A 20,213-nucleotide genomic window follows, 5' to 3' on the forward strand; every position below is an offset into this window, starting at 1 on the left:
TCCATACTTATTTAAAAAAGGTTTTAAATTTGGAATTCTGAAAGATTTTATCAATTCTATTATCATTGTTATTGCTGTAAAAGAAAGTTATGATAATGATGATGATGATTATGATGATATTTAAAAACAAACTTTAAATCTGATTAAAACTGTTACTGAAATGTGATTTGTTGTACAAATAATACACAAATAATGTTTTAAACATGTAACTGTGGACACAAATAACAGCCTAACCTACAGTAAGCCTAATTGTAATGAATTTAAGTTAATATATAATAGAACTCTTCATAATATGATGAATGTTATGGTTATCAGGACTGTATCATGTGTTGAGGTGTGTGTTTTATTAATGGCAAGGAAGCTTAGACAAGCTGGAAATTCAAAGGTGTCCCAATATGCCTAAAATTGCTCTTATCACATGAAAAACATTTTAAAGAATCAGTGATGCATACATCAAAAATTCCTTATTGTCTTCATTTTTTCCTTCCCTCCTCCAGTCCTTTCCTCAACTTCATTATAAGCATTCATCAAGAAGAAGAAAAAAAAAATCTGACTCCCTCCTGGTAGATGACACGCCCCCACTGTTTCACTTTAAATTCCTCTACTGGGTCTCCTAAGCTCATTAGTAGGTTAACTTCAACAGGAATAAGTGTCTGTATGCGAAGTACAGCTGAGTATAGGTTGTGTGTGTGTGTGTGAACTCTAGACATGAATGCTCTAGTGGTTATCCTCTTCCTTGTAAATAGTTTTCCGCATTCACATGCTGTGGAGAAGATACAGGAGTTCTTCATCGCTGCAGTGGAGACAAGCTGGGATTATCTGAACACTGGTGATGGGGATCCAGCTGCTAATCTCAGGTACTCACAACACACATACACTCACTCACCACACACACACACACATATCTAATGCAGATTTGAATCCTTGTTGAATTATTTGCTGATTGATCAGAAAATGTTGATTATTTTTAAAAATATAAGAATTATATAGGTTTACATTATTGCTGATGGGGTGATTTTTTTTTTTTTTTTAGCCTTTATAGTAGAGTTTTGAGTGAAACAGTCATAGCTGTTAAAGTTTTCTTCTTTGTGCTATCTCAGTAATATGAAAAAAATGTTTCATCTTAACTTGAATTACACACACACACGCGCGCGCGCACACACACACACACACACACACACACACACACACACACACACACACACACACCGCACAGAGACCTCAGGAAGTGCTTTTATGGGAAAATAACCATCATGACAATAGTTTGTCTGTGTGTCAGGATGCATCGATTCACAATGTAACTAATTACTTTCCTACAGTAAAATTTTACACCAAGTCGTGTTTCATATCTTATAACTAGTATAGTACTAGTATACAAACCATCATAACTTACTTCTACTACTACTACTACTACTAATAATAATAATATAATGTTTTAGTTACTATGGTAGGCCTGAGGTTTGAAACATGCTTACAGTATGTATATAAAAAATATATATATATTTAAAACCCTAGAACGAATTATCTGTTTACACAACAAAAATTACATATTTTAATTATTATTGCTTTACTGATTTTTTTCCCTTTAATTTTCTACAGAGGATCCAGCGTCCAAAAGTATGTCAAAGTCGTGTACACTGAATATACAGACTCAACCTTCGCCACCCCGAAAACGAAACCTCCATGGGCAGGTTAGTGCGACTGAATTTATCATCTTAATATACAACAGTTTGTTTGAATAGTTTCCTAGAACATGTGTTTTTAAAAAGGCAATGTGATCCGACTGTAATCCTGGATGAACACAACATTGCAAAGTTTCCTGCTAAGTTTCCTGCAGGGAAACTACAACAAAAGTTGATTTGATAATATAATTGTTAATCATCAGCCTGTCTGTCTAATCATGTTTCTTAATAATAATATGATATAAAAATATTATACTGTTAAAAAAAATCCCAGGACAATGTGAAATGTCAGAATTGTGATCGGATTGAATGGATATCATTAGGGGGAAATGATTGGTTGGGTATTTTACAGTTAAAAAAAAAAACATCTCAGGAAAGGTTCCAGCTTTTTCCTCTTTCTCTAGTTTTAACATTTACACCAATTTAAATACAATACAATAGTGGCTTAATATCTTCTGTTTTGGAGACTAGGACAAGAGTTAAATTGAATTCATTTAGTGTTGACACCCAGAAGCTGAAACTAACAGGTGTTTTTTTTTTTCCCCTACAGGAATTCAAGGTCCTACAATCAGAGCAGAAGTGAATGACCGAGTGGTGGTCCACTTTAAGAATTTCGCTACTTATCCTCTCAGCATTTCCCCGATCGGTATCCCCTACTGGAAACAATCTGAAGGTGAATTTCCTGATAAGTTTTATAAAGTGTTCCAAAAAAATGTCATCCCACATGAATCCTTATGACCTTGATTCAGTTTCTTATTCTCTTAAGAACATGAACTTTTCTTATGTCATTTCAACCCAGAATACAAAGATAACATAAAAAGGTAATGATAGTGGCTTTGCAATTTCATTTATCTTTCAATTCTTTGAAATTCTAACCACAAACGTAGATCAGAGCGAGCACTGAGTAACTGAGCTGGGTCACTTATGTGGTGGTGGACTGGGTGTGATCCTAAATTTTGGATTCAGGAATTCCAGCTTTAAAAAATGATGTAACTCATAATAAGAACTTATAACTCATGTAACTTTTAATTTTTCATTATTATATGCCTTTATAAGGAAATACGTAACTTTGGATTGAGAGCAGTAATTTGTTCACAGCTCTCTGGCATTGATTCATTTCTCATAACAGCATGTCCTATTGTGTTTTACTCCTACACGCTGTACATGTTACAGTTTTGCTATAAATACATCATATTGGTCAATGGAACAATAAATTTTAACTTCATTCATAAAAGATTCAGACATTTGGTAATGTTGGAAGACCTTTTTTTATGCAATGCTGGCATTTCTGTAGACAATGAGAGGAGACATTTCCTGCCAACAAGATGATTCAATCTGTAATATGATAAAAAAAAAGTTTTATTTTGGTAATATTGTAATGCTGAATAGATGTGTAAGCCGGTTAGCTGTCAAAATGTTGGAAAATCATATGATAAATTAAGCTTCTATTTTTTTTTCTATTATTATTCTATTCTACTATTAATTAGTTTCTATTTCTTCAGTTCTGTATTTCAACTTCCTCTAATAAACTCATCATTCACTCATCATAAACTCATCACATTTTAATATTACATTATATTATACAATCTATCCCTATGTTACTGTATATATTTTTTTCTATAACAGCATGCCCTGTCACATTTTTTTGGTTCCAAAACTTTTATAGATCATACATTTTTACAATTGAGTTTTTTACCTTTAACCCAAGCTGTTGCATATTATATCCAGGTGCTGGTTATGAGGACGCCACATCTTCCCTGGAGCAAGAGGATGATTCTGTAAAGCCTGGTGGATATTATAAATACGTGTGGGACATTCATCCTAACAGTGGGCCAACCATCGCAGACCCAGAGTGTCTCACCTACTCCTACTCATCACAAGTGGACACTGTGCGAGACTTCAATTCCGGACTCATCGGGGCTTTCCTGATCTGCAAATCAGGTCTGACGGAATCAAATTTTAGGAATTTTATCAGTTTTAGATGCTCCAGCTAACATGCAGTGTTTGGTCTAAATATATCTTACAGAATTCTAGCTCCTTTGACCTTCAACCTTTGACCTCCCTTGTTTAGGTACACTAACGGATGACCGTCAGCGTAAGTTGCCTGAGTTTGTGCTGCTGTTTGCTGTTTTCGATGAAAGTAAGAGTTGGTATAGAGACGTGGGCAGGGCGGATAAACCGAGGAAACCGTCTGAACGTCAGCAGTTCCACACCATCAACGGATACATCAATTCCACACTGAAAGGTCCGGGCAATGTTTCCGTATACCTTATAATCAACTTTTTTTCACAATACTGTATGTAGACACAATATATATTTACATATTGTAATATATTGACGGTATCCAGTCTCATTAAAAAAAAATCCATAACTGAGCAGATGTGCAAGGTCATATGTCCATCCCTAGCTTTTTGGTAGTCATAAAATGTACCTTTACAACCTTCCAGTTGCTTTGATCCTTAACTGCTGTGCTGCTACTGAACCAAATAGATTATTGATTAAGGTAGTACTCAGTAATGGTTACTTAATTTGTCAAAATATTTTGGATCAGAAATGCATCATACTGTACTTCCTATTAAAATGTCCATTCACCTTGATGAATGAAGGAAAATAGTGAACTTATGTGTAGTCTAATAAATAATTTTGTTAAATGAATCATTTGGTAGCATGGACAATATATACAGTAGATGACTTTGTTTGGGTGAAGAGGTTAACAGATTATTGTATTGGATGGATGGATGGATGGATGGATGGATGGATGGATGGATGGATGGAATTGAGAAATAATCAATCAATAATAATGTTTTGCTAAATGCAACAAGTGGCTTTTACAGTTTGATGAGGGCTGAGAAGATTTGTTAATTCTGGTGGGAAAATTAATGGATGGATGGATAGATGGATGGATGGACAGATCCAAGGACCATTTTTTATTTACATTTCCAAAACATGAGTTAGAGTTTGTTTAACACCTTTAGTCACTTTAAATGCCTAAATGACTCAAGCTACATAAGGTTCATAGCCATCATAAACTTCATCATTATCATTAATTTTACCCATTTTTTATTTTTTCAGGTCTGAAGTTATGCCAGAAAAGCTCAGAAGTTTCCTGGCACCTTATTGGTCTGGGCTCCACTCCAGACATTCATACTATTCAGTTCCAGGACCACACTCTAAAAGTTATGGATCACAGACGGGTTATGGTAGAGATGAGCCCTATGACCTTCACCACTGCCCTGCTCAACCCATATGCTGTAGGAAAGTTTCTTATTTCCTGTAGGATCCATGCACATCAGCAAGGTCAGTAGACACTCAGATTCTTCTTGAGGACATGATGTATCTCATCTACAGAGGCATTCTATTTACACAAGGTGCAGTTCTAACCATTGTTTATTATTTTTCGTCTGATTAGCTGGTATGAGTGCCTTCTTCACTGTGGAGAACTGTCCTGAATCCAATGAACTGCCTGAAGTACAAAATGTTGATGAAAAAGATGAAGAGGACATGGACTACACAAGGGATAATCTTTATTCTATTCTCTTTCGACCTGGTGGACCCCCATCCATTCTGAGGTCTGGTGGAAGACGACCCAAAGTCTGGATTCATTACATCAGTGCTGAGGAGATCATGTGGGACTACAACCCTCAGGATGACCGGTATGATCACTGCCTAAAAAGTTTTAGTAATAAAATAAATAAGTCTTGAAAAGCTTGGAGACCGTAATGTAAATAGTTTGGATTTAAATGGAGTAACTTGGATGTATAAACTGGTACAAATTGTATGTGGACATGGCACGATAACATACATAAATACATACAATATTGTGCAGACGTCTTGAGTCACCCCTCATTTCTTCATATTTTGCTTCCAAACAGCCAAACTATTGTGTTTTTAATATCGTCTATAGCTCCCCAGGCTTCCTGAAGGCCTTTCTGGGCTTTTATTTTCAATCCAGTCCCTGTACCTGTCTAGTTTCAGATAAATGTTTTTTGTTTGTGAACTGTTGAAAACATCTAACTTAAGTGAGAATAAACAAAAAATTTTTTAATTGTATCTTTAAGCACTTTGCAGGCTGTCGCAGCAAAACATTTGTTTCAATGTCTATAATGTAATCTACACAATTAAATTTCATTTACTATAAAGAAATGAGGGATGGCTTAAGACTTTTTTTCCGCAGTACTGTATGTAAGTTAATATACTGTACATATTTACAATATATATAATATTTTTGTTGTTACCTTTATTCCAGAACTACAAAGCTTGAGCCTTCAGTTCAAAAAACACCACGCTTAGGTAAAGTCTATAAGAAGGTAGCTTATGTCGAGTACACAGACAGCACGTTCACAAAGAAGAAAAACCAAAGCAACGCACTGATTGGTCCAGTGCTTAGAGGAGAGGTGAATGACCAGTTTCAGGTAAAACAACTTGTATCATTTTAATTATTTATATGCAGTACTGAAAACGTAAGAATAACTTTTTGGAAACAATAATACTCATATGCAATGTTATAATACTTTTTTAGATTATTTTTAAAAATATGGCCAATCGACCTTATAACATCTTTCCAAATGGACTTGCCAACGTACAGCCAGTGAAGAAGAGAGGTAAGAGTGAATTACTTTGCAGACTGAAGTTTATGTTACTGTATTTAAGGCATGTTTGGAACAATTACAGAAACCCCTACTTCTCCTATTAATATGAAATACACTACATGCCTAAAATGTTTGTGTCCTCAACCTTTTACTCTCCTGGGAAAGCTTTGCATTAGATTTTAGACTGTGGGTGTGGGCTTTGTGCTCGTGTCAAGCTTGGAGGCCTGGAAAGCAGTCAGTGTTCCAATTCTTCCCAAGACAGTTTAGTGGGGTTGATGGTGACATGATTGACATATGGGTGTAACAGTAAGGTGTTCGTATATTTTGGTTTAACTTCAACAAAAACAGGATTTATTACTGTAAAAATATTAAAGCCATAAAAACAAAGCCAAAAGGGCGTTATATAAAATGTTATATAACAGGATTAGTTCTTACCATGACCTAATAAAGCTTCCTGGCCTGGCCCTAATTATTTCACCACACAGTATTTAATTAAACTAATGTTCTCAAGACTGAGCTAAAAGCTGTTTTACCTTAGGACTCACATGGCAAAGCACATTTTTACAGGTCTTTTCTACCTTAGGAAGAAGAAAAAAAAGAAAGAACTTGACTTCACAATCTTCCTGCACATACTGTATGACTTTGACACAATGCAAATAAATATCTGACTATAATCCCCTAATAACATCATGTTTTTTATTCACTTTTTCACGTGAAGATAAGCAAGTGGATCTGAGGTCCCTGGCTGTCCCACCAGGTGAGATCATGATGTACCTGTGGAAGGTGACAGCAGAGGATGCTCCCATTGAAGCCGACCCCCGCTGTCTGACCCGGATGTATCACAGTACAGTGGATTCAGAGCGAGACATTGCGTCTGGGCTGGTTGGGCCCCTTATCATCTGCAAGTCACAGAGTTTGGACAAACGAGGGAATGTGGTGAGTGTTTACTCTTAATTAAAGATTTAGATAGGAAGTGTTGGTTATTAAGTTAACACATAGCTTGATGAATGCATGCATGGATCACTGTTTTGGTGGAATTGGGTTTAAGGCTTTTCAGATAGTTGTATTTACTGGACTGAAGCCAAATTGATTTGATCAAGGGCTGGTAGTGTCTTTTTCAATGAATTGATTGTATTTGGATGGATGGATGGATGGATGGATGGATGGATGGATGGATGGATTTGGGTAAGAGGTTGTATTTGGGACATGGATGGTTGGATAGAAGATGGATTTGTAGGAGCAATTAATAGATGGTTATATTTGGTTGGTTTATGGGTAGTTGATTATGCTGAAGGGCTTAAAACAGATAATAGTATTTGGTAGATGGAAAGAAGGATGGAGAAATGGATAGCTGAATGGGTTTGGTGAAGGGTAGGCTGAAAACAGGACTGAGGATGAGTGGATGGATGGGTATATAGATTTAGCAAGTTAATCTATAGACAGAGAGGTGGTTTAGTAAATGGATTAATGGGTCAACTGGATAATGGAAGATTGAGTAAATTTGGTCAAAACTTGGTGAATACTTATTTAAATAGATAGATGGTTTCAGTAAATCAATCAATGGGAAATCAGATGATGGATGGATGGATGGATGGATGGACATGGCAACATGATTAACATGTGTTTATTCTTTTAGTTATCTTCAGATAGTGAAAAACACCTCATGTTCTCCATTTTTGATGAAAACAAAAGCTGGTATGCTGATGAGAACATCAGGAAGTTTAGCGAAGATCCTTCCAAAATTGATCGCAATGATCCTCATTTTTACAGCTCTAACATCATGCACAGTGAGTACTCAGTAAGATCTCTTTTATCTTGCTCATGTTGTGTAGCAGCACTTATAACAAAAATAATACATCTAATCTGTCTCTCCTTCTATATTTTTTCTCTTGTAGGTGTAAATGGTTTCATGTATAACAGTCTACAGTTTAAAATGTGTGTTGGTGAGGTTATGCTCTGGCACGTGGCTAATGTGGGCATGCAGAGTGATTTTCTGTCAGTTTATTTCACGGGAAACCCATTCGAAAAAGACAGAACCTATGGCACAGTTCTTACGCTTTTCCCAATGACAGGTGACACGGTCATTACCGAGATGGAGACTGAAGGTAAGGGTCAAAGCTTTCAAAATGTAATATAATTAGTAATATAGTAGTCCATTCATCAAGGCCTTAATGCAAAATTTAATTGTCCAGGTGAATGGGAGATTGGTGCCTTCGATCCCACTCTGAAAGCACAAGGGATGTCTGTACGATACTCTGTGTTTAACTGTGAGCAAGAGCTCCCCCTGGTGGACACTGATGATTACGATGACTTGGCCAACCACATAGATAAACACTTCCCGATCCCACGGGGCTTCAAGAAGAGGAACCGAACTATGACTATCCAGGTTTGCCAAAAAGTGTCAAGCAACACAAATCAAACAGAGGAGCAAAATTCCATCAGTGGCCCTCTGGAGAAAACAGGTGAGAAGACCACCCTGGTTTGCAGAAAAAAACTTGTCCCTGTAGATAAAGCCGAGGATCTGGATGTTCTCTCCCAGGGGGGAATTCCGCAGGATATTCTAGATCAACTGAACATGGAGATGGGTCAATCAAAACGCCAAAAGAGGCTTGCGTTTGTAGAGAATGACACAGCAGCAAAGATTGACCATCCTTCCTCTCATTCCCACAGAAATCACACAGAATCTTTAAGTCACAAAGGAACAAAAGCAGATGAAATGGTTAAGATGGAAGTTAATGATACACAGAGATACCAGGAACAAGAAAAACCTGAAAAATCAAACCCAGATAAGAGTCCATCTGTTAACCTCTTTAAGAAATTTATTCATAAATCAGGACTGAATATGACCTCTGATTTGGGCCCCAAGATTAACTTGACAGAGAGGCCTCGAAGACAGGCTTCGGAAAAGGATACAGACAGGGTCACAAAACCAAATGATGCAGTCACTGACAATGATGTCCTAAAAGATACAGTTCTAGATCTGGAGAAGGTGAACGAAAGCCTAGATGCTCATAACTCTCCCCACATAGATCAACATCTGGATCAACATCTGGATCTGAGCTCTAAGTATTTTTCGCCAAACTCCTCCCAGAATGAGACCCACTCAAATAACCTTCCGCCTTCGGAATATGACGATTACGAAGATGATGAGAACAAAACCATTTCAAGTTACGAGTCCTCTGACGAGATTGATATCAGGTCCGGTGAATCCAAGTTCCGTAGCTATTACATCGCAGCTGAGGAAATCATGTGGGACTATGGAATTGACAAACCTTCCCAACTCATCAGTACCAGGTAGAGTATAAATCTAATTGAACCATACTGTGAAGTGGTGTCCTGATTCTACGTAATTGTTTCCTCCACTGAAAACGCAGTTTTTTTTGTGATCACACCATAGTTTGCACTTCAAAGACTTTACTTGAGTACAAATGTCCAGTAGGCGGCTCTCTGCTGTAGGGGTTGGCACTGTGGCCTTGCATCGACAGGGTGGAGGGTTCGATTCCAGCCTCTGGTCTGTGTGCGTGGAGATTGTACTTCTCCCCTTGGTGGTTGGGTTAATTGGCATAGCATATGGCGCCTGATGGTCGCCCCAATATGGAATAAGCGGTATGGAAGAAGAATGAATAAGTGTTAGTGATGGGTGTTATTAATCACCACCTTTAAACACAAATACTTGCCTTTACGGATGAAAAAATAGACTGACTGAAAGATCTAAAATTAAAAATAATAATTACAGAATAACACTGCAAATCTCTCTATACAGCAGACTGTAAAATAACACTTGATCCAGCACATCTTGTGCTCCAACAATTCACAATCTTGGACAACATTATTACTTTAATTAGCGTCGGATACCATATATTTATGACTATAATATTGGCTTTATAGTCAAAACATGAACTTCAGATGATTCATTTTCCTGCTATTAAAACTTTTTTTTTTTTACACCACACATCTGGCTAACGTAGCTCTATGCATCTCAACCATGTCTTTTAACTGAAGGTATGCAAGACAATGTAGATCTGAATTTGAAAGTGTAATTTGTCTACACAGGGAGACGAAAAGGGGATTAAAAAAGTATTTTCCAGCCTACAAGAAAGTTGTGTACCGAGCGTACCATGACAGAGAATTCAAGAATCCTGTGAAACGTGGAGAGCTAGATGAGCACCTTGGGATCATGGGTCCTGTGCTTAAGGTGGAGGTCAATGATGTTCTTACTGTAAGTGTGATCCTACATCAGAAATGCTTCTCAATGAGGAAATATTTGATTTGCTAATTTCCTCATGACTATGACATTGTTCTCTTTAAATCTCCAAATCTTAAAATAAGTTGCAGATATTTTCCTTTTAAAAAGACTGGTGACAGTGCTGATGTCATCTGTTACAGGTCGTTTTCAGGAATACCGCCTCCAGACCGTACTCCCTTCATCTACATGGTGTGTATGACAGAACCATGGTGAGCTCTGCACCACAGGGAGTGAAACTACGGGAGGACGAGGGACCTGGTGACCCTGTGCCTCCGGGGGAGGAGAGGATCTACAATTGGAGAATTACTAAAAGACAAGGACCATCATCCAAGGACTTTGACTGCAAGGCCGGAGCTTATTACTCTACTGTTAATATGGTATGCAATATTACTTCTATTATTGTTTAGGAATTTGGTAGCATTTACTTTATTTCTTTATTTAAAAGCAGAATTACATGCATGATGTGCTTACAGTACATATGTGTGTCTGTGTGTGTCAAAGGAAAAGGACATAAACTCTGGTCTGATCGGTCCCTTGCTGATCTGTCGTCCCGGGACGCTTCAGTCACGTGCCCTCCTGCAACCTGGAGTGCAAGACCTATTCCTCCTGTTTACTGTTTTCGACGAGAAGAAGAGCTGGTATCTGGATTACAACATGAGGAAGTTCTGTACATCACCGTGCCAGGCCAAAGTAGACGATCCCTGGTTCGAGACCAACAATAAATTTGCTGGTACAAGTTTCAAATTCCATTTACAGTACATGCCTTTGCTTAGTGCATCCTCAGCAACTGTACGTAGAATGAAAAATAAATTTCATACGCAGTCAATCTACACAATCCAGAATATTACTGCTCATCCATATTACCACATTTATGAAGCAGCCTAATTATTTTTCCTTTTATGTTTCTTGCTCTGATGTAGCAATCAATGGACACGTCGCAGATACTCTACCTGGCCTGGTGGTGGCGCAGCACCGGGTATCTCGCTGGCACCTTCTAAACGTTGGCAGCGGTGGAGAGTTTCATGCTGTCCACTTCCACGGAATACCGTTTAGCAACGGGAAAGACCAGGAACACCGCCTGGGCATCTACAACCTTTATCCGGGTAAACACTCAAGATTTTAATTTGAGGGAAAATAATGCTTCATTAACTTTTTAAATCACTTATTTTTCTATTTGCCAGTAGAACAGAATAAAGCAAAAGGGAGTAAGTGTGTTGCAATTTTAGATGTTTGTATGACACACACACACATTGTTACTAAAGATGTGTATACACATGGTATACACATAGATTGTTAACTGTTAATACATTTTTGTCTTAATGTACAAAAACTGTAAAAATGGCCTGTGGCCAATGAAGACTACATTATTTTCATTGATGTTCCGATCAATGAAACTTGAAAATTCAACAATGCTTTGATATAAAACAAACATTAATTAATTTTTTTGTTTAGTTATGGTAAATACTTGAAAATATAAAACATAATAATGTATTAAAATTACTGATGTTCAGCCTTTCTTCTCCTCATCCTTTCTCATTGCAGGAATGTTTGGAACCATTGAAATGAGACCAGGCGTGGTGGGCACCTGGCGGGTGGAGTGCACCATTGGAGACCACCAACTCTCTGGCATGAGAGCCAAACTTTTAGTTTATAACCCAGGTATACTTAATTGCATTTTTGACTATATACAATTTAGATTTACGAAATGTGCTTTCTGGACTTGTATGGATCATGTATGGATAAACCATTGGTTGGAACAGTTTGTACATTTTTTCCCCCACTGGTTATATAAAATTGCTGTTGTTAAATGATGAATAACAGCTTAGTTATTAGTTCTTGTGTGTAAATAAAAAACGACATTTGACCTGATCTGGTTTGGCAGAATGTGTTCAGCCGTTGGGAATGCAGTCAGGATGGATAGCTGATGAGCAGCTCACTGAATCCGATCATTATGGTAAATTAATAAATGAAAATTTTATTTTGATCAATGGTAAAATAGATATTTGTGATTAATAGGCATTTAAAACCTACATAATTTATTTTAAACAAAATGTTAAATATACATCAAAAATATTTACATATTTAGAGGAAACCTCTCTATAATATTTTCTGACACACTTTTTTTTGTCTGACAGAAAAGTGGGAGGTAGGTTTAGCCCGACTGCACTTATCCGGCTCGGTTAATGCTTGGATTGGCAACAATGAAAAGTCTTGGATACAGGTATAAAAATCTGCATGATCAAAGCCAAAACAAATATTAAAGGTCACATTTTTTTATGCCTTATTGTATATGGTATGCCTTATATTTCATGTATTCTTATTTTCCAAATATATCAGTAACATTGAGAAAAAACATTTTTTATGGAGACAGTGTTTACAGTGTAAAAATACTGTATATAAAATTTTTTTTAAAATGAACAGGGCCAAAATAAATGACATACAGTACAGTAGAAACTTGTTTGCATAGAGCTTCTCCAGAATGAATAGTTTTTGTGTGTTAGGTGGATTTGTTACGGCCCATGGTGCTCCACGGGATCCAGACACAGGGAGCGAAAACTACATTCGGTCTGAAGGACATGTTTACTGTGATCTTCACCATCAGCTACAGCATGGACCAGAAAACGTGGAAGATGTACAAAGGAAACAGTAGCGAGTCTGTCTATGTTAGTATCAAAACTCAAGTACAAGACTTAACACTTCTCATTTCAACAACTGACACGAACAAATATACTCTTATTATAAATTATACTCTTAACACAACATAACAATCCACAGAACCGGTTGATCATCCCTAGACCTTCCCTCCACCCCTAGCCCCTACATTTGGCTTTTACAGAATTGATTCCTTTTCCAACACCTACAGAATCCTCAGTTAGCATACTATCAGCACTAACAATTTGACATTATATGAAGCCAACACTCACTCACTCATTGTCTATACTGCCTCATCCTGTATACAGGGTTGCGGAGGTCTTAGAGCCTTTCCCAGGAGACTTAGGGCATGAGGTGGGGTGCACCCTGGATCGGGTGCCAATCCATCGCAGGGCACACATACATACATACGTACTCGCATGCTCATTCACACATTATGGGCACTTTGGGAACGCTAATTAGCTTAAGGAAATAGTCTTTAAAATGTAGGAGGAAACCGGAGAACCTGGAGGAAACCCACCAAGCACAGGGGGGGACCATGCAAACTCCATGCACACAGACCTGAGGCGGGAATCAATAATGGGTGACAGTGATAACCACTAAGACACCATACCACCTTCACAAACGTCAGTGAACAAAAAATTAGCGTCAAATCTAAACTCCCGGCCTGCACACATGGCTCACTTTTGTCTTCTAACCCCAAATCATCACCTTAACCTTAAACATGAAAAACTTCTAAACCTAATATGACCTCAACCAACCGCTCCCCAACAGCAAACTCTCCCACCAGGCTTTTCTACCACACAATCCATGAATTTGCTATCATGCTTTGTATATAATAAAATTCTAGGTAGACCTTTGAATTAGAAATAGGTGCAATTTACGTGTTTTGTTTTGATGTTTAATAGAAATTTAATGGAAATCTGGATGGCTCCAAGACAAAGGAGAACCACTTCTCACCTCCAATCATTGGCCGCTACATTCGCATTCATCCAGTCACCTACGTCATCAAGCCGACTTTGAGGTTTGAGCTGCTGGGCTGCGATCTCAACAGTGAGTACAAATGCATGAATAATCAAATGTAATAATTACATAAATATAAATAAATAAATAAATAAATAAATAAGAAGTGTTGTTTTATAAGAAGTTTTTGGTTTTGGTTTGAGGGACAAGTATCAAAATTATTCAACTGAGTATTATCTGAATTTTACATCATAGAGCCAATTGTAAAAAACGAAACAAAATTTTTAAGCACATTTAACACAACACATTAAAAAAAAAACTAAAATATCTGAACATAGACATAGAAACAGAAACAGAAAAATAAGCAAATAAAATAATAAATAAATAATAATAATTACCATGTATAAAATGCCAAAGGAAGAGAACAGGGGCAGCTCATCCCAGAGTTCAGGGGCTGCAACTAAAAAAGGCACGACTTTTCAACCTGGATTTAGGAATTGCATCACCAGACCTAAGCGACCGTGCTGAATTGTATTGCCTCAAAGGGTCTGAAATATATGGCGGTGCTAAATTATTCAGGGATTTGGAGGTTACTAATCAGATCTTGAGCTTGATTTTGAACTGCACAGGAAAGCAGTGTAAGGGCGCCAAGTCGCAAGGTTATGCGTTCCCGCTTACGTGTCCCTGTTACTGTATATAACAAGCAGTGGCGTTTAAACTACTTAAGTTATGTCAATATTCACAATATTATGTCAATATTGCTTTTAAAGGCCGAAATAATAAAATAAATATTCATTAAAGAAAGAAATTGTTTTTCCCGCCTTTGCTGCCAAATGAAATAACGTCACATAAAAATGAAAAGTGTGTGATGTTATACTGTCTGAATGAGAACTTATATTTAAGATTAGGATAACACATAACCTTGACAAGCTTCTAATTCAGTCCATCATGTGTGCATGCGTCTCTGTGTGTAAATATCGTGATAAATCTCTTCGGGTCTCTTCTGTGAGTGCACTCATTCAGTTTTGGTCCTGTATGAACGTGACCATGGTCTCATGGAATTCCCTCAAATCTGATATCTGGCTGCAGGCACTGCTGACTATGTTCAGGACTCTAACTGCATGTGGTTATGTTTCAGGTTGCTCACTACCATTAGGAATGCAGAAGAACCTGATTTCTAAAGATCAGATTACGGCTTCATCCTTCCGACAAAGCTGGAGAAACTCATGGACCCCAGAGCTCGCCCGACTCAACCAAGAGGGCAGCGCCAACGCATGGAGACCTAAGGTACTCTATCTCCTGAAACCCTTTTCACCTGGATATACAGTACTGTACAGTAGTACAGTAAGTCCCAAGCAACTCATTTCTTCTTTTTTTCCTTTTTTTTATTAAACAATACATTTATTTTTTAAATATTTACAATATAATTTGTTTAGAATAATTCCTCCCAACAGCATTATATTGTCGATCAGAATTAAGCAAGAATTTGGTCTTTCTAGCAAAAATGTTGGCCGAGTACAAACTGCGAATGAAGTAATCAGTAGTCTGGTAATGTTTGGCAGAACCACATTTGAACAGTATTGTTGTAAATTTCCTCTCGCTGTCTGTGTTGGCGTGAAACGTGCAACCCATTGTCTCGCTCTTTGAACATGACTCATTACTTTCACCACTTCCCTCTGTAAGCAACAGACACCCATACTTAATACTCGCACTCTTAAACCTGACCAAAAGGCCATTTGCTGAACAATACATAAAGCAATTAATTTAAAAAGGGATGTCACAGGTTTTAGTTCGTAGCAGATGAATAAAAAGAAATTATTTTTCAAAAAAAGATTTATTATTTTTCTTTTTTTTTTAGTCTAATAACCCTTACGAGTGGCTGCAAGTGGACTTTAATATGGTGAAGAGAGTCACTGGTATCATCACACAGGGAGCCAAATCCATGTTCACGAGCATGATGGTGACCGAGTTCACCATCTCTGTTAGTGATGACGGCCACAGCTGGGCCAAGGTCACCGAACCGGGAACGCAACGGGAGAAGGTATGTGAGAATTAATTCTCTAATAAAAATCAAGTTTATACTGTAGGTGTACGCGTGACCTTGTACTTGACTCTTGTTCACTCCTGAAGGAATTCTCACAGGCACTTGACACATGACTAATCTTTTCCTATAGGAAATTATTTTTTATTTGTCTTAGCAAAAAACAGTGACCCTGATCACACCCTCTGGAAAGAGAAATCTGACCAGTTCCTTCAACATTTTTATTGCGTTCAGCAGGATGTCCAAATTTCCAATCAAAGTGTACACTTCTAATCTAAGTCCTCCCATGCCTTATAATATTTAAATGTATTTATTTATTTGGAATAAAAATTGTGGATGGCAGATTTTGTGTTACTACAGAATAAAATATTGCTTTGAGCCTAAAAGATGTAAAAACTTTCATCCAATTGTTGTTCGTGTCAAACCGGGACTTGTGTTTCCCTGCAAAGTCCTGACCTTGCTCTAAGCCATTTCCACACTTTTGAGCAATAAATTATTTCCCTGGAGGCCAAGGTATCGGACGTGAAGCGTGCAGGACAATCTTGGCTCCAGCGTACTGAGAAATCTTTCTACCTTGACGATATCCAGGCACTAGTGAAACACTGGGATAAGTGCATTAGTGTATCAGGGGATTATATAGAGAAGTAAAGCTTTTACTCTCCTAACTGTATTCTGCACAATCAAAAATCCCAGTTTGACTTGAACACCCCTTGTACAGTATATCTAAATGGTTTCAAGTTTCGCGAAGTTTCAGGTACTTTATGGTATTGATATGTGCATATGGGATTATTATAAGCAACCTATATATAAATTAGAGTTCTTGTATTTGACACTTTGAATCCAAATGAGAGTTTTGATGTATATCCATATCCACTTAATAACAATTTATCCAGGTTTAAAAAACGATATACTTTACATATCTAGAATTTTACCTGCACACAGTTAAAAAGGAAATAAATCCTGAATTCATCACATTATAGATTATATTGTATACATTTATTAATATATACACATGTCTTTGTTCAGATCTTTGAAGGGAACAGCGAGTACAATGAGGAGAAGCTGAACATGTTCGAGCCTCCGCTGTTCACTCGATTTATCCGCATTCACCCCAAAGGCTGGAATAATGACATTGCACTGAGGGTGGAGTTCCTGGGATGTGATACGCAACAGAGACTCTAACAGGCAGAGTGGAAGAGAGAGAGAGAGAGAGAGAGAGAGAGAGAGAGCGAGTGTGACTGAAAGTGTGAAACATATAGAAGAAGTGTGAGTGCGTGAGCGAATTAAAAAGTGTTTGCGTGATCATTGACTCATTCAAATTTACTGATTGTAAAATTGTTCTCATTTTTATTATTTTTGAATTATTTTCGTACATATTTATCGCTCAAATCTTTTAATGCTGGTAATGGATCTCTCATTGTTCAGGATCTGTTCAGAAAAAAAATGCCTGTTGATTACACACACACATAGATCACTTTGTATTCCTACAATGACTGAGTGGAGTCTGTTTGCTGTGTGGTGTGTGTGGTGTGTGTGGTGTTATATGAGTCTATAAGATACAGCAGCAGCGTTATACTTGTAGGTGTACAGTTAGAGACCATAGTTTATCTTTTTCCATGCACAGCGTGTGTGAACTCTTTATCTTTGTCAGTTTATGACCACAGCACTGCTGCTGTACCTGATAACACTCACACCAGCCATACACACACACACACACACACACACACACACACACACACACACTCTGCTACCATGGCATTGTTATTGCTGCGCTTAGAATAATATCTGGTGAGCTATGGTCTTACTGGTGGTCCTTTTCCATCACTAATACATTGTGTATTGTCCAATTAGTGACACTTCAGGCAATTCCGTATATAGACTAATAATTAGGAAATGTATGTACATATATTTTTCTTTTATATCAGTGTTTTTTATTATTTATGAACTTTTTTTTCCCCCAAATATGCTGCTCATTTAATGTTTTTTTTGTTTTTTGTTTTTTTTTTAAATAAAGCATTTGATCTGCTCATGTGAATGCACAAAGTTCAAATATCTGCATACATTCATTTTCAGTCCTACCACATGTTAGGACACATATCTTAACCACATTTACTGTTCATAATGAAGACACCAATAACACTACTGAAGTTTTACTTTGAATGTTTGAGAGTTTGCACTGTGAATGGATTCAAATGACTTAATTTGATGTGATTTTTAATGAAATAAACTATTTAAGTATGAAAAAAAACTGTTTGTGCATTTCCTGAACTAGCATTTCCATGCATCAGACTAAGTACTTAAAAAGGTACAGAATAATTAGCTTATAGAAGCACATGACCATAATTCATTTAAAAACAAAAGGCAATTGTAACTTCTGTAGTGCATTCAGTGTCAACGCCAGTCACATGTGCTTTTAAGAAAGGAAAGTTGCCTGGCCAAAAAAAAAGAAAAAAGTGTGATTCAAAAGGGGCAAATTATCGATCTCGATTAAGCAAAGAAAAGAACTAAGGAGCTTGCTGGAATCAGGTTAAGAACTGTCCAACTAATTATTAAATCCTGGAAGGATAGTGCTGACAAAAAAACAGCATATGTTTTTTTGTCAACAGAAGAAATGCGGTCATGAGAACATCACGAATGATGATGATCTGAGATCATTTAAACACTAGGTGGAGTTACTGTAGATTTTAAAGAAATATAAAAATCCACAAGCAATACGTGACAAGAACTGACAAGACTGAGATTAAACAGCTTAAAAATATATTAATAATAATAATAATAAACGCTTATTAGTAAGGCCTACGTGTAATAAGGAGCATATACAGTAGACTTTGGAGCAATGAACAAAGGTCATGTGGTCTGATGACTCCAGATCGAGCCTATTCCAGAGCAATGGGTGTGGCAGGGAAAGAAGGGAAATGCATGAAGTTCTGCACGCATCATGCACTGTGGCCACGTCTCTTTAGCCAGTCACATGAAGTGATTGAAACCAGTCACTTCAGTTGGTCAGGTCTGGGCTCAGCAGCATTACGTGGCAATAAAATATAAAAAGTCAGCTGAATACCTTCATGTACTGAATGACCAGATTTTCAGATCTATGGAGTTTTTCTTTAGTGCTGGCACAGGAATACGTAAGGACCCCACATTTACATACACCAAGGCTAAAGTCATTTAAACTCTGTTTGTCATGAATCCACTTACCTCCCTTTGACAAGCCAGTAAGAGTGTCATTAAACAATGGAACAATGGAAACAAGGAAGATTCCAAAAATGTTAGTATTGACATTTCAAAGTTGCTAATTGGCCAGGTGTCATCATCAGGAATTACAGTGCTTTGCAAAAGTATTCATACCCCTTGAATTTGTTAAAGCAAGTCCTGTTTGCAGTTCGCGACAAGCAATGTGAAACTGCAAACGGGACTTCTTATGGCTTTGTTCAATAATGGCTTTCTTCTTGTCACTCTACCATAAAGGTCAGATTTGTAGAGTCAATGACTAATAGTTGTCCTGTGGACAGATTCTCCCACCTGAGCTGTGGATCTCTGCAGCTCCCCCAGAGTTACCATGGGCCTCTTGTCTGCTTCTCTTATTAATGTTCCTTATGTCCGGCCAGGCTTGTCAGTTTAAGTGGACAGCCATGTCTTTTGCATTTTTTTTTTCTATTTTTGAATGATAAATTGAACAGTGCTCCGTGAGATATTCAAATCTTGAGATTTTTTTTTTTATAATCTAACTTCTCTCTAAACTTCTCCACAACTTTATCCCTGACCTGTCTGATGGGTTCCGTGGGGTTCATAATGCTGCTTGTTCACTAATGTTCTCTAACAAACCTCTGAATGCTTCACAGAACAGCTGTATTTATACAGTATGCAGAATAAATTCCATACAGTTGGACTATTTACTAATTTGGTGACTTCTGAAGGCACTTGAGGGCTGAATACAAATGCACATCACACTTTTCAGATTTTTATTTGTAAAAAAAAAATTTCCTTTCCCTTTACAATTATATGCTATTTTATGTTGGTCTATCACATAAAATCCCAAT

At 37.3% G+C, this 20,213-nt stretch overlaps 1 protein-coding gene across 1 annotated transcript; it reads left to right on the forward strand.

Moving 5' to 3' along the window:
* Positions 1–640: 640 nt before the first annotated feature.
* Positions 641–18,164, forward strand: f8 (coagulation factor VIII, procoagulant component). Its single transcript, XM_053515217.1, has 25 exons — positions 641–857; positions 1,600–1,691; positions 2,233–2,355; positions 3,411–3,623; positions 3,754–3,927; positions 4,755–4,979; positions 5,092–5,335; positions 5,929–6,094; positions 6,202–6,283; positions 6,990–7,207; positions 7,908–8,058; positions 8,167–8,376; positions 8,464–9,565; positions 10,325–10,490; positions 10,658–10,894; positions 11,019–11,247; positions 11,438–11,620; positions 12,060–12,176; positions 12,400–12,471; positions 12,653–12,738; positions 13,019–13,180; positions 14,078–14,222; positions 15,271–15,419; positions 15,991–16,173; positions 17,200–18,164. The coding sequence occupies exons 1-25, from the start codon at positions 709–711 to the stop codon at positions 17,353–17,355; spliced, it is 5,034 nt and encodes a 1,677-aa protein (XP_053371192.1). The 5' UTR covers positions 641–708; the 3' UTR covers positions 17,356–18,164.
* Positions 18,165–20,213: the final 2,049 nt, after the last annotated feature.

This window comes from Clarias gariepinus, chromosome 16 (assembly GCF_024256425.1).
Source record: "Clarias gariepinus isolate MV-2021 ecotype Netherlands chromosome 16, CGAR_prim_01v2, whole genome shotgun sequence".
NCBI lineage: Eukaryota > Metazoa > Chordata > Actinopteri > Siluriformes > Clariidae > Clarias > Clarias gariepinus.

Excerpts from the sequence above, each read along its gene's own strand:
- f8 (XM_053515217.1), top strand. The coding sequence starts at position 709 with ATGAATGCTCTAGTGGTTATCCTCTTCCTTGTAAATAGTTTTCCGCAT. Across the intron at positions 7,208-7,907 it reads TGGACAAACGAGGGAATGTG|TTATCTTCAGATAGTGAAAA; the intron begins GTGAGTGTTTAC and ends TTATTCTTTTAG. Across the intron at positions 12,472-12,652 it reads CACTGAATCCGATCATTATG|AAAAGTGGGAGGTAGGTTTA; the intron begins GTAAATTAATAA and ends TTTGTCTGACAG.